The 15,599-nt window shown below is 35.8% G+C and overlaps 1 protein-coding gene across 18 annotated transcripts in view; it reads right to left on the bottom strand.

Annotated features, from left to right (window-relative positions):
* LOC106882633 (tensin-1) overlaps window positions 1–15,599 on the bottom strand; it is an 835,201-nt gene that overhangs the window by 88,798 nt on the left and 730,804 nt on the right. For all 18 annotated transcript variants that reach the window (XM_052970116.1, XM_052970114.1, XM_052970115.1 and 15 more), the window contains one exon: window positions 428–538. In XM_052970116.1, the coding sequence (XP_052826076.1) occupies window positions 428–538 (111 nt within the window). The remainder of the gene's footprint in view (window positions 1–427; window positions 539–15,599) is intronic.

The following is a 15,599-nucleotide window of genomic DNA, read 5'->3' as shown; positions in this document are numbered from 1 at the left end:
GGGGGGGGGGCCATTTATCTTTTAGCTTTTACTTGTCTCAAGCATTGGACAGTGGCTATGCAGAGGCACCATCTTGAAGGGTTTAGTCAAACAAATAAATCCCAGTGCTCATTTTTAAGTCTGATAGTTAGTCTTTCAGTCTCTTTTGGCAAACCACTAAGTTATGGGGACATAAACAAACCAACACTTGTCAAGCAGAGGAGATGGTGGACAAACACAGTAAACTCAACACAATTTCTATCTACCAAATCCACTCATAAAACATTGGTTTGCCCAAGGTGCCATTCAGTGGAACTGAACCCAAAGTCATGTGGCTGCAAAGCTAGCTTCTTAACAACACAGCCATTCCTGCAACTAGATTTAGTTCAACTGAATGGTTAAAGCCAGCAGCAGAACTAGCTGAGAAGATAATGAACAAAAGTCTTACCATTTGTGCTGGATTCTATTAAATTATTGAAATTCCCATAAGAGTCTGAACGAATAAGACCATCACCACCATCATCAACTGGTACTTTCACATACGAGTCAAATCCACTAACTGAAAATAAAAACAATGACATAATTAATGAAAGTCAAAGTAGTTAATCTTTTGTCATAATTATCATTATTATCACCAAATTAAACTGCAGTAGTCATTCTGTGAAGTAATGGCTTTTAGTATAGCATATGCACAGAACAAACTGGGCAGTTCACTGCATGTTACATATAGGGAGTTGAGAACGATAATAAAGATATGGGTAATGATTATATATAAGGCTTCACCACAAGATCTGGTCTTCATTGCAGTGTTGTGGCTCTTGTTTCTCACTGACCATGAGAGCTATGCCAGCAGAATGGACAGATTAAAGGGCAGAGACCAAACTAATATGGACCATTTCTTCTTAGAGGTAAAAATGAGTTTGCATAAGGCCAACACTCCCAACCTAGTAAAAAAGCACAATTACAGAAGCATCTATGACAATTTTAACCCTTTAGCATTTAAACTGGCTATATCTGGCTCAAATATTCTACCCGTTTTACATTCAGATAAGCCAGATTCGGCCTCTCACACCAATCCTACAATGTTAATCTAAAAATAAACAATCATGTCCTCAAAATCTCAAGGCTAAAAGATAATATATGGTTAATTGAAAACAATGTGAATAAATAAGCTTTACATTTGACAGAGAGATTTGAATGCTAAAGGGTTAAACCAACAAGACCTGAAAGAGAAAAGCTTTCCTTCAGGGAAACATATGAACTTGTAAAGGAGTGGAAGAAAAGGAGACCCTAAAATTAGCTGGAGGCAGTATACTGAGATAGAGCTGGGAAGTAGAAAGTACAGCCTAGATTTGAGAGCAGTGGAAATAAAACTGCTGATTGCCTATGCACCACAGGGAGCAAAAAGCTTAAGGAAATATATATACAAGGTCCTTTTCAAACAGATTCTAGCCACTTTGTCTCAGTAAGGTTTCAAATTAATGATGGGTGCCTGTAATTTATTTATTCAGCTGTTCTCTATTGTTGATGCAACCATTTGTAATGGGGATAATGATTATGGTTAAGGTGTGGCTACGGATCCTGTGGTTGGTCTAAAGAGCAGATTCTGCCACTGTCATAGTTTTGTGGCTTTGAGAAAGGTGTCTAGCCTTGCTTTATCCAGTTTGCTTAAAGAACAGGATCCATTCCTTTTCATAGATATGTGATTAAATGTGTACGTGTTTATGCACACACACACACACACACACACACACACATATATTATTTAAAAGAGTTCCAGCTCTGTCTATTTTTGTGTTTTATTTATATTCTTACAAAAATTAATGTGGGATATAGAATATGGAATATATAATATAAATAGTAAAATGAAATGAAGTATTGAATGTCTTATTGAATATATGAAATATTGAGTATTAAATATATAATGACTAGTATACTTTCCTGCCTCATGACAGTCATCAAGGTTCCATCTGACACACACACACACACACACACATATATAAATATATATATATAAGCATCCATTTGTAAGAAGAGTTTAAACATTGCAACAGTTATAATGAATGTACCATCCTACTCATGGAAAATTAGATGTAAAAAAAAAAAAAAAAAAAAAAAAAAAAAAAAAAAAACAGCAACCTCCTCCACTCCAAGCAAACTATTGTTATTATAACAAGTAGTATTATTATAACTAGTATACTAATGACATAATTTCTTGATTTCAGAACTTTGTTTATAACGAAAACATGATAAACAAACTTTAGGAACTCTTATTAAGAATTAAGATTTTATTGATGGCTTTTTGGTATAGGACATGCGTGACATGAGATATACACATTATACATACACACAAGCACAAACTTAATGACTGAATCTCCTATGGAGCAAAGGAGATTCAGTCATTAAGCACCAAATTAAGGAAATGTAAATTTCACAGTCAAAAATTGCCTCAGTTTTTGATGATGGGCGTTTACGAGTTATTATCCGTATTGTATCAGTTATATATTTAGGATATTTGGATGGAAGTGGTCAGTGGATAGAGTATGTATAGAATGGTGGGTGGATAATGCTTTGTGTATTTTGTACATTTTAGTTACTGAAATTATTTCACCTTATATCAATCAATCGTTATCACCACCACCACTGCTGCTGCCACCCATACTGGTATAGGTTAGACCAGCCATTCTCAACTGGGGCTCATATAGCCTTTGCAGGGTCCATATAAGATTTTTTATTTACTGAAATTATTTCACCTTATATGAATCAATCGTTACCACCACCACCACCACTGCTACCACCCATACTGGTATAGGTTAGACCAGCCATTCTCAAATGGGGCTTATATAGCCCTTGCGATGTCCATATAAGATTTTGCTGTTAAAGCTTACAAGCAATAAATTCATTATGCTTCTATAATGCACAAAATATTTTAACAATATTTTAATACTTTTCTCAATAATATGTAATTATAAAAATACAGTAGAACTTTTTATTAAACATCAAATAGCTATGGGGTTAAGGGAGCAGTAGAGCAAAATAGGAATCAAATGGGACTATATGTTTGTGTGACTATGGAATACTCAGTCACTTGCAATTAAATTTCACAAGCATGCTCTTCCACTGATTGAATCTACTGGAACATTTAGTTATTGTAACTGATGGAGTGCCAGGCCATTCTGTAGTTGCCTTAAAAAGACATGTGATGTATAAAAGTTTAGATTTTTGTAAATATGAGATGATGACATTATTGTGATGTATAGCATGAAGTGATGTTTTCTGATACTACCTGTGAGTAACAGAGAAAATGGTTAATTTGATGAAGTTGTTTACTCATTTTTCTAGAGTTAGGATTTTAATTTCTGTATACTTGTTTTAGAGTGTTTAGCATGTGGCTATGATAGTGATATCTTCAATGTAAGACACTGTGTGTGATTTATCAGAAAGCTGAATGTCATGCCCATCCACACAGACAATCATCATCATCGTCGTCATCGTTTAATGTCCACTTTTCCATGCTTGCATGCATCAGACAAAATATGTTGAGGCAGGTATTTTTATAGGTGGATACCCTTCCTGTAGCCAACCCTCATCTGTTTCCAAGCAAGATAATATTTCCTGTAATCAGTCAGCCAACCAGCCAGCCACACACACATATACATGCACATTTATATGATGAACGTCTTTCGGTTTCTGTCAACCACTTATGAAGCTTTGGTTGACCTGGAGTTACAGTTGAAGACACTCGCCCAAGGTGCCACACAGTGGGACTGAACCCAAAACCACATGGTTGGAAAGCAAGCTTTTCAATTGCACGGTCACATCTGTGCCTTTATATATAAATGCTAAACAAATTCAAGTGATAGAACAGTTCTTGTATGATCTCATCTGGGAAACTGTAGATCAGAGATATTTGATGTCAAAAGATAGATAAACTTGATGCCCTTGAAAAGTAATTATCCAACTATCATACTATGTAGTTTCCAAAAGATTTTGGAAATTCAATCCTGAGTTTGGTATCAGGCAGCTGGTAATTCTATACCGGTATATCAGCAAGCTTGTAGTTGCTTACTTGACTTGCTAGAAATAGTTACCAAAATCTTCCTCAAACTTCACCCTACTGTCTTAAAAATGCTTGAATGCACTTTACCAAACAAAATAGTTATTGTGTAACTCACAGGCAACACCAGAAAACATCATCTCATGTTATACATAATAATGTTGCCATCTCACAAATGCATAAATTTAAAATTCTATACAACACATGTTGTTTTCACATCATCATCATCATTTAGTGTCTGCTTTCCATGCTGGCATGGGTTAGATGGTTTGACTGAAACTGGCAAGGTGGAGGGCTACAACAGGCTTGAATCTGATTTGGCATGGTTTCTACAGCAGGATACCCTTCCTAACATCAACTGCTCTAAGCGTGTAATGGATGCTTTTTCTAAAAAAAAAATATATAAGTGGCTTTTACTGTTGTAAATTAATTAGTCCCCATATTAGCTCTGATTAAGCAGACAGCAAAGGCATTTAAGTTGAGACCATTTTATAATTTAAAGGATAATGTGAGCTGAAGGAAATTTAGTTGTTATTTCTAGCAGGTTGGGCAGCCACATAGACACCCCTGTTGACTTGTTGAAGATCATAGTGATGGTTTTGTATGTGAAATTGGTTTATTAAATTATTAGTATTTTTGAAGATGATGAGATGACAAGAGATCGAGACTTGTGGTGATTTGTTGTACTTGAGGAGACATGTCAAGCTAAGTAAAATCGTGGCCATCCATAGATATAGGCATGTCCTTTATGGCCATACCTCCCCCACTCCCTCTCCCAGCTAAGAAGGTCTTTGTTTTGCAAGTGCTGATGGCATGTAAAATGCACCTGTGCTGGTGCCACATAAATGCACCTGTACTGGTAGCATGTAAAAAGCACCTCAGTACACTCTGTAAAGTGGCTGGCATTAGGAAGAGCATCCAGCCATAGAAACCATGCCCAAACAGACAATTGGTGCTTGGACAGCACTCCGGCTGTCCCAGTCAGACCGTCTAACCCATGCCAACATTGAAAATGGACATTAAACGATGATGATGATGATAATGATGATGATAATTAGTGATGGTGTTAATGTATATGACAGTGTTGTTACTATGGTCACTATTATTGTTGCTGTTGTTGTTATTAGTATAAATGACAGTGTTGGCATTAGATGAGTGGTTGTTAGTTAAAAGGGAGATGCCAACAAGACAGAAAACAAAGACTAAAGCTAACAGCACTAACAACAGGGTAGGCCATACAGTACCAAGATGTAGGTGTTCAAAGAGAAAGAGAGAGAGAGAGAGAGAGAGAGAGAGAGAGAGAGAGAGAGAGAGAGAGAGAGAGAGAGAGAGAGAGAGAGAAAGAGAGAGAGAAAGAGGGATTATCATGTGACTTTCAGTTATAGAGTAAGACTCAACAGAAAACACGAGTCTAGAAGAAAGAAACCTTTTCATTTAGTAGTCATAGTGAACTTAACCCCTCACCGCACCAGGCGGCATTGCACTGACCCACTCTCAACGGCAGACACTAAACTCTCATACAAAGACTCTTCATTTAGACTTTGAGACATTGTTAAGTAGTAGTAGTAGTAGTAGTGGTGTTGATAGTAGTAGTAGTGGTGGTAGTGGTGTTGATAGTAGTTGTAATAGTTACTGTAGTTGTGGTAGTGGTAGTAGTAGTGCTGGTTGTAATAGTAGTTGTAGTAGTGGCAGTGGTAGCATTATTATTATTATTATTATTATTATTATTATTATTATTATTATTATCATTATTATAATTAGTAGTGGTGATGATGGTGGAAAGAAGGAGGGAGGGAGGGAGAAGAGAAGAAAGTTCAGGTTTTAAAGACTATATATAATGTGAAGCTCTGAAATTTTGTATCATAAATTAAAATGTTACTGGGAGTATATCAGTTTTTAATGAGGCTAAACACACACACATTCTCTCTCTCTCTCTCTTTAACGCATAGAAAATCCTACATGTTTACTTCCTTACTTCCTTGTGTAAATACACACACATATGTACAGTTGTGTGTATAAGGGTGTTTGTGTGCATGTATATTACATAAATATATATTGCTTTTCTCTTTAGTTCAAGTTTTAGCACAATCTCATATGTGTTTGTGTGAGTATACACACATATGCACAAATGTCACTGTAAAGTTTGATATGAAATAATAGCAACTATGCAGCTTTGGTTATTAATAAAGTTAGAGACGCACCCATGTGACAGGGGGAGAGAAGATAGGGTGAACGAGGCAGAGGGAGAGAAAGGGAGGGAAAGAGAGGGAGAAAGGAGAGAGATGGAGAGAAAGAAAGGAGAGGGAGAGAGAATGAGGGGGAGTGAAGGAGCAAGTGAGAGGAAGGGAGAAATAACACTACAATTAAGAGTTAATTAACAATACAGTCCAATAACAAAACTGTTGCTCTTCTCTCATTGGTGTCTTTTTGTCTTTGATTCTAAACAGCAGAGTTAAGAATTTAAAATATTTCCAACAATGATCAAAGACTGCTTATCATCATCATCATCATCATCATTGTCATCAATGCCACCAACATCACAATTTGTATTGGTAAAAGATGAATATTTGAAGAGGCTTAGATAATGTCTGAAGGAAGCTTGGCCCAGAAGAGACGTGTATAATGCTTACATGTTAAAATAAAATGTTTTTTTATGGAAGACTGAGATAAATGAAATAAATAGAAGTGTAGAAAGAATAACTAGGAAACAGAGAGGGAGACACAGAGTGATTCAATTACTGAAGTGAAATACAACCTAGGAGAATTTGCAAGGACTATATAGAGACTGTTCTGAATCCTCAAATACAAAATATAAAACCTAAAACATGGCTATGAACCAGAAATAAATGAACAAAATCTGTAAAAAAAATTCACAATACAGATTTTTCAAGCTGAGCCGAGTGGCAGGTGACCTGGGGGTAGACCAAGAATGAGATGATCAGATAATATCCATTGTCTGAGCTACTTACACTATTATTATTATTATTATTATCATAGCAGGAAAGAGTAATAACATTTACTTCTAAGAGGGCCCTCTGGAACCCACTCAGAAATAGTGGGCAGCAAAATTGTGGGATATAATTTCATATTGTTATTAGAAACAGTATTGAAAAGCCCAGAAAATTTACTCGTGTTCTTTCAGGAGGTTTTGGTTTCTAAGAATTAATTCTTTGCCAGTTGAAATGGTTGACAAAACTCATTTGAAAATGTCTTATATTTTGGAATAAAAGAGAAAAAACGTACTACAAATCTTTACTCAATGAGATCAAACTTAAAAGAAGGCAAAAGGAAAGTGAAAAGAAAAGGCATGCATAACCTATTTGCACACAAAGATAAAATAAAATTTAATTTAATAAATATATTTCAACAAAATGGCATCAAGAGTTATTTCCCATGTTTGTCATTTATGCATAGGTAACAAAAGAAAAAAGAACATTTTGATTCATCCATCAGCCAGTTTTAAAGATAATCAAACAGAAATTTAATGAGTTCAAGCCACTCACTCAATGAGTATTTCTGTCAAATTTGGTGGGACGGTAGAAAAGCTCACCAAGCCGAAGCCTGCACCAAACTTCTACGACAGTTTTGGCAAGATTTTTACAGCTGGATGCCCTTCCTAACATCAACCACTCAGTAGAGTGGACTTAGAGCCTTTTACGTAGCACAGGGGGGGGGGTACAATATAAGAACTTAAAGTGTGTGTGTGTGTGTATGTAGGAGGGGATTTCAAACATGCACAGGACTGGAATTTCATGGAGAAGTCTGACTTTTTGATTTCTAACATAAAACACAAGGCCACACATTTTGAGGGAAAGATATTCTTTTATCCTTTTATATGTTTCAGCCCAGAGGCCATGGACATGCTGTTGATTTAATTGTTTCAGTACATGATTGGTATTGATTATATTGATACTGGCTGCAACAATGTATGATGAACTCAACCATGGCCAGATTTTAAACATAGAACAAATAGGGATGCCCCTAAATACTACAAAGACATTAACCCTTTTGATGCCAACCCACCTGAGATAACTCCTGATACTGATACAAACTTCCCATTTTGAAATGATCTAAACCAAAATCTCATCTTAATTTCTTCCAAACACCAGCTTCATAACAAAGCCATTTCACTAAATTCTTCATTATTTTCAAAATTAATTGAAACGAAGAGTATTTCAGCAGATATAAGATAACAGAAGGGTTAGAGTTGTTCACCACTACACTCTAATACACTGTCCTCACTAATAATAATAATAATAATAATAATAAGAAGAAGAAGAAGAAGAAGAAGAAGAAGAAGAAGAAGAAGAAGAAGAAGAAGAAGAAGAGGGAGAAGAGGAAGAAGAAGAAGAAGAAGAAGAAGAGGGAGAAGAGGAAGAAGAAGAAGAAGAAGAAGAAGAAGAAGAAGAAGAAGAAGAAGAGGGAGAAGAGGAGGAAGAAGAAGAAGAAGAAGAAGAAGAAGAAGAAGAAGAAGAAGAAGAAGAAGAGGAGGAAGAAGAGGAGGAAGAAGAAGAGGAAGAAGAAGAGGAAGAAGAAGAGGAAGAAGAAGAGGAAGAAGAAGAGGAAGAAGTGGAAGAGGAGGAAGGGTAGGAGCTGGTTCCACCAAGTTTCAGTCAAGTGACTTGATGATAATGGTAATAGCATTTATGAAATAAAAATTCCTTAGATAAAGTAGTAAATTTTTCATGTTTTGGGTGAGGAGACTATGAAGAGGTGACTTTCAAAACATTTGTATACTTTATAAGACAAGAAATTTAAATGAAACTCCTCAGGTGAACATATGAAAACATCAAACCATAGGTTTGCTTCAATGAAAGTTTGCCTCCAGAGAACAGTAACCATCAATGAATTTTGAAATGGTGACGCTTACTTTGATTTTTTTGTTTTTTAAATCGTGTTGGTGAAAATATTTCACAGAAAGAAATGAAGAAAGAAAGAAAGAAAGGAAGTGGAAGTCAGAGTGTATGTACAGGTGCATGTGCATATAAGTGTGTGTTTGGTGTGTATGGGTGCAGAGGTATAAACATATTTGAAATTGTAATGAGATTAATTAAAAAAACAATAGATGAGGAACAAGAAATAGAGAAGGTGAAAATGAAGAACAAGAGTGACTGAGTCTTTTAACAGGTGTGTGTGTGTGTGCGCACATGTGTGTGTTTGTGTTTGTGTTTGTGTGTGTGTGTGTGTGTGTGTGTGTGTGTGTGTGTGTGTGTGTGTGTACATGTATGGGAGCATGATCACTTCTTAAGATAAAGAAATAGCAGCAGTGGAGGAAGAAAAAAAACTCACCAAGTTCCACTGGCAGATAGTTCAAGTTGCCTGGTATCAACCAAAGGAGAAAGCACCAGAATTTTCGGTACTCATTACATATGACCAGACAACAATAAAAGGGAACAAAGCAGTGACAACAACAAAAACACCCACCGCCAGTTTCTGTGCGAATAATGGCATCACGAGTAATTACTAGTTTATCTCAGTTAAATAGAAGACTGACAGAATGTGTGAGTACAGAGAGAGAAAGAAGGGGGGGGGGAAACAGAGAAAAAGCGAGAAGGAGTGAGAGAGAGGGGGAAAGAGAGAGGGGGAAAGAGAGAGGGTGCATATGATTGCTTGCCTGAGATTACAAATACTAACAGTTGCAGCCAAACAGACTAGGTGGTTTCTCAGGAAAGAGTTGATGATGGCCAATTTCATGAGAGGTAGTGGGGTTTAGAAATGAGAGAATGTCAACAGGAGTCATTTTCTTAGTTTCACAGAGAGAGACAGAGAGAGACAGAGAGAGAGCGAGCGATAGAGAGAGCGAGTGAGAGAGAGAGAGAGAGAGATAGAGAGAGAGGTGATTTTTTGTTATACAGTTGGAGATAGGTGAGGTGTGGGTAGAGTAAAGCAGTAGGCATAAAACTTTTGGTGGGGGTGGTTTTGTCAACCAGTAATACAGAGTGGATCTATAAGTTGGATTCAGAACACCACCATCCCCCCGCTCTTAAAACACATTCAATAACAAAAAAAAGAAAAAAATGAGACAAGTAAATCATCTACAAAATATTGTTTACCAAGTCTATCATATTTTCTACAATTCTCGGGCTCAAACTCTGTCTGGGATACAACATTGAATCTATAGGTAAGACATGTTACTCAACTCAGTTCAGTACATCCACATATTAAATAATGCTTGACACATTTCACATTTAAATTAGATTAATGAGAAGAGAGGACACCCACTCATAAGCCATAGCCAGTGCACATTAACCGACCACAAAAAAAAAAAAAAAACGTGCTTTAACAACAATTTCTGTAAATGTCAAAATTTGCAGGCCCTGTTTAGTGTAATTAAGAAAGTAATTTTTTCACTAAAATCTTCAAGTCATTAACAAGTTATTTCATTAAACTTATTTTTGAAGTTCTTTTGGTACTTCTGAGACTAACATTTGGTTTCCATCAAGTATTTTAACCCTTATGCTTTAAATACTGTGGGGTTAACCTTTGTAATAAGCTTTAACAATCAGGATAGATCATAACTATCATCATTTTAATTCGTTAGGTGAGTGAATTAGCAGAAATGATAGCGTGTCAGATAAAATGCCTTGACTAAAATCATATTTTAAGATCAAATCTTACTGAAGCTTATTTAAGCTTCCACAGCCACTAAAATAAAGTATCAGTGAAATACTGAAGGGAAAGAAGTAATCTAATTGACCATATGAGGCATGTCCAAAAAGTTTCTGGGAATTGACAGGGCCTACTGGCATGAAAATTTTCATGCATATGCACTTCCCATCCAAAGGATTTTGCCCACATGGCATTAGTTTTGGCAGGAAAAAATAAAGTCAGATAGTTTATGAACATGCCTCGTATACCTTTCATAGAATTTGAGTCTTTGTACTTCTGCTAGAAATTAGTACAATAGCAGCACCAACTGGACTAATCTGCAACATTTTTCCTATCATCTTGTTCTTGATTCTCAGAGAAATGCTATTTATTAATTGCAAAACCAAACACAGCATAAGATTGCCAGTAATGAGATCTTAAACCTGATTAGAGTTTCATATTGTGTTAGTGAAGTGTTACAGAATCTTACAAGTTGTGAACTTGTTGATTCTCTAGATTGGTCTGCTGGTTTTAATGGATTGCTCTGTTGGTCTGATTATATTGATAACTTCCATGCATACCAGACTAAGCAAAACTGATTAGGACTATACAACAGCAACAAGAACTACAGTCTGCCAATGTTGCTGTTGTGCTAGCTGGAAAGACTCCCGCTGGTACAATCTGAGCAACCAACATTGGGACCACACATAATTCCTTTTCTACTCTAGGCACAAGGCCTGAAATTTTTGGGGAGGGGGCCAGTTGATTAGATTGACCCTAGTTTGCAACTGGTACTTATTTAATCAACCCTGCAAGGATGAAAGGTAAAGTCATCTTTGGTGGAATTTGAACTCAGAATGTAAAGACAGATGAAATACCATTAAGCATTTTGCCTGGCGTGCTAATGTTTCCACCAGCTCACTGCCCTGGATCATACATAATTCCAGTCAAAAACTGCACCATTGTTTCAATTAATTTGGAAAATAATACAAAACTAGGACAAAATTAGTAAAATAACTTCTTCATTTTTAATCTGTTGTTGCTAGAAAATTATGATACGAACCTTTTGAAAGGAGAGAGTTTGTATCATTGAAACTTAGAAGCCATTACAAGTAGGTTAGTATAAGAAAAAGTAAAATTATTATGTAACATTCACTTTGAAATATTGGAACCATGTCAAACCACAATATTTCACATGATGATATGATAAGATTGCTTGTGACCATACTAATTGACCTCCGATTTAACTGCCCTTCCATAATTAATTAAATTCAATAACAGTTATTATGGTTTAACCCCAGGTCAACTATGATTCAAGAAGACCTATGATCAAAAGGTACTCCAGTCATCTTTTTGTTTTTCGCAGAGTTTATCTAGAAATACATAATCCAAAGTATCCTCATTTTTTAAAGAAGGTAGGCTGTGATTGAGACATTTAGTTTCTATTTCAAGCAAGTTGAACAAACCATTTAAACGCTCCCTCACTGGCTTGTTCAATGTAATTCTCTTTCAATACGTCACAGCCAAGATCACGTGATCAAGATTCAATCACAAATTCTTCCATCTGTTATTTCAAAACATAATAGCAATTTTCAACTAATTTGTTTAACCTTTTTGATACCAACCCACTTGAGACCATCCCTAGTTCTATGATATAAGCTACTTGTTTTAAAGATCTACATAAAAACTTTCCATTGAAATTGTTTGTAATTTTAAAACCCTAACACCAGGTGAATAAAGATATTTTACTATATTCTTCGTAACATAATGGTCCATCTTGAGACCATGTCACCACTGTTTTTATTGCTTTCCAGCTCCACCTGTTTCTTCTAAAATATGAGTAGTCATGAAACTCTTCTACAGCAAGAAGCCTGCTTTGCCCAGGCCCCTTCTCTTATATATTTAGCAATCATAAAGCCTTCCCATCAGTTGTGCTGATGGTAACCTCATTAGTGCTGGTCGCATGAAAAAAAAACACCCAAAACACACTGCAGAGTTGTTGGTATTAGGGAGGGTATCCAACCAGAGAAACCACACCAAAGCAGCAACTGGAGCAAAATGGAGTTCCTGGGCCTATTGAATCCTGTCAAAGCATTCAAACCATGTTAATATGGAACAGGGATATTAAACGAGGATGACGAATAACAGCATGTTTCAACAGAAGTAGAGTAACAAAAAGGTTAAGTCATTTTTTTTAAGGAATCCAGATCTAATTTTTTTACAATCCATAGTTTCAATAATTGAATGTTTAGACATGAATTCTTTCTCTTGATAAGTGAATTAGGACCGATTGAGAAATAGGTGTTTCTGATTGCTAACCATGCAGTGGTTTATGCACATGCATAAGGCAAAGACAAAAGTGACTTCTAAAAAGTGGAAACATTGTCATTTGTTCTTTTTTTACATTGATGAAACATTTAGCTATTAGCTCTGTAACAGCTTTGTATTCTCACAGATTATCTTTCACTAATCTCATCACTATTGAATAAAATTTCAATTAAAGTAACATTTTTTTATTTTTTTTTATTGCAATTAATTTTATTAAAATAATGAAATTATTTTTTTTCAGCTTTTGGCAAGAGAAAGCTTTGTTTTGTCACCTCATTTTTATTTCTCTTTCATACACACACACACCTTTCAATGCTTGCATAGGTCAGACGGGGTTCATTTAGGCAGATGATCTTGTTACTAGCCCTCACCATTTTCCAAACAGTGTAATATTCACCCCCCAAGTCCAGACATATTTTCAGGGGAGATTGCAAATACTAAAGCTACTCAACTACTAATTACTTACACTATCTCTCTCCCTCTCTCAACCCCTCACCAAATATGACATGCAATACTTTATTCAGATCACTAATTCCCATTGATACTCAATCACCATCTATTTATATCTACTAACAATTCCTTCTAATTCATCAAACTAAATATTGATTTCATATTTTGGCACAAAGCCAGCAATTCTGGGAGAGGGGTAAGTCAATTAGATCAACCCCAGTGTTCAACTGGTTCTTATTTTATCGATCCTGAAACTATAAAAGGCAAAATTGACCTCGGTGGAATTTGAACTCAGAACATGAAGACAGATAAAATGAGACTTAGCATTTTGTTGGCATGCTATGATTCTACCAGCTCGCCACCTTACACCAAGTTAAATATTAACTGCTGTCATCTCAAACACTCATTCACTCCATCACCAGAGTTGGAACCTTTCAAGACCATGGGCAGTGTCCCCTCATTTAGGAGTACAATAAACAGCAGCAGCTAAAAAATCTACAAGCTAATATTAGACATAGAAACCAGTAAGAGAGAAAGACAAATGGAACAGGTTCCATCAGTTCTTATCACAGCAACCTTCTCTCATTGGCAGCTGTAAATTTCTGAGCAACAAACTAACCATTCTGTCTGTGACCAAACTAATCAGAAATAACTGCAACTCTGTATCAGCCATGAAGACAGCTGTCAGAAAGTTACTGGAATTATCTTGTAGAAATGAAGATGTAGATATATTATACAAGTTTGTACTTAAATTTATAACTCTTCTTCCCTATCTCTCTCTCTCTCTCTCTCTCTCTCTCCCTATTACTCTCACTGCTGCAGAGAGAAAAAAAAATTCACTGAAGGAATGTTGATAATCAAGTAAGATCTTTTTAAAAAACCAGCCCGACCAGTAGTGATGCGTAGGTAGTTACTACAAGCAGTAAAAGACAATCAGTGGGTTAGTAGTTGAAAAAGTAATTCAACCTATGGACTATATTAGACAGAAAAGTAGAAAGACTTTTTTAAGCCTTACTTATTTATCAAGGATTGACTTAAGTGTATTCAGAAACCTAAAACTGAATACCATGTCTGAGATTTTCTTAGGTTAACGCCTGTTAAGCAAGATAACTTGTTTTACCTGCCTTTTCAAAGATTTTTGTTTATGTTTACCAGAGTAAACTTTAGAGAAGTTATTTTTAGATAAAGAACTGTGAAAATATTTGGCGCAGTAAAAAGAAAAAAAACCCCAAAACAACTAACTACACATCACTAAATGATGGGGGGGGAATTGCACAGTGAGAGATGACTTTATTTCTAGTTGTCAGAATGAATCTCATAGGCAGATGATAGAAAAAGCAACAGTTTGGCATGAAGTTGTTAAATTATACCTTAGAAAGTTGGCATTCATGCATAAAATAAATAGGGCTAGAATGTTTTGCAGACTTATGTAACTCACTACAAGTATGCAATAGCAGTAGTAGTAATAATGTTGGTTTTTGATGATAAATATAAGCCTCATTTACTAGAAAGACATTTACTATGTTACAAAATAGTTCCAATAACAAACCGACCCCATGTTGTAGACGGTTAAACTATTCCTGAACAGCAACTATGTTTGATATCTAGGTTCAAGTCAATGTCACTGAGCACTTTATGGACCTATAACTTACACAGAGAAGAGAGTATTTAGTTCTTACCACCAACTCCTTTTTATATATCGAGTAAGGCCACTTCCCAGATGGGACTGATATTATATGTTCTTTGACACTAATCGGTCAGTGCATTGTTGGCTTTTAGGCTTTTTGATTATATATTTTTTCTTTTTTATCTTTTACTTGTTTTACTCATTGTACTGTGGCCATGCTGGGGCACTGCCTTGAAGGGTTTAGTTGAATAAATCAACCTCAGAACTTTTTTTTTTTTTTAAGTCTGGTGCACATTCTACTGGTGTCTTTTGGCAAACTGCTACGCTATGGGGATGTAAACAAACCAACACCTGTTGTCAAGGTGGTGTAGGACAAACACACACACACAAGCTTCCATTAGCCAAATTCATTCACAAGGCATTGGTTGGCTCTGGGCTATAGTAGAAGACACTTGCCTAAGGTGCTGTGCAATGAAACTGAACCCAAAGCCATGTGGTTGCAAAGCAAGATTCTTAACCAGACAGCCACACCTGTAGAGATAATTTCTTTCTTTCTTTTTTTTTTTTAAA

This window comes from Octopus bimaculoides, chromosome 8 (genome assembly GCF_001194135.2).
Source record: "Octopus bimaculoides isolate UCB-OBI-ISO-001 chromosome 8, ASM119413v2, whole genome shotgun sequence".
In the NCBI taxonomy this organism is placed as follows: Eukaryota; Metazoa; Mollusca; class Cephalopoda; order Octopoda; family Octopodidae; genus Octopus; species Octopus bimaculoides.
Note: the sequence above shows the minus strand (reverse complement) of the source record. Positions and strands in the feature narration are given on the sequence as shown.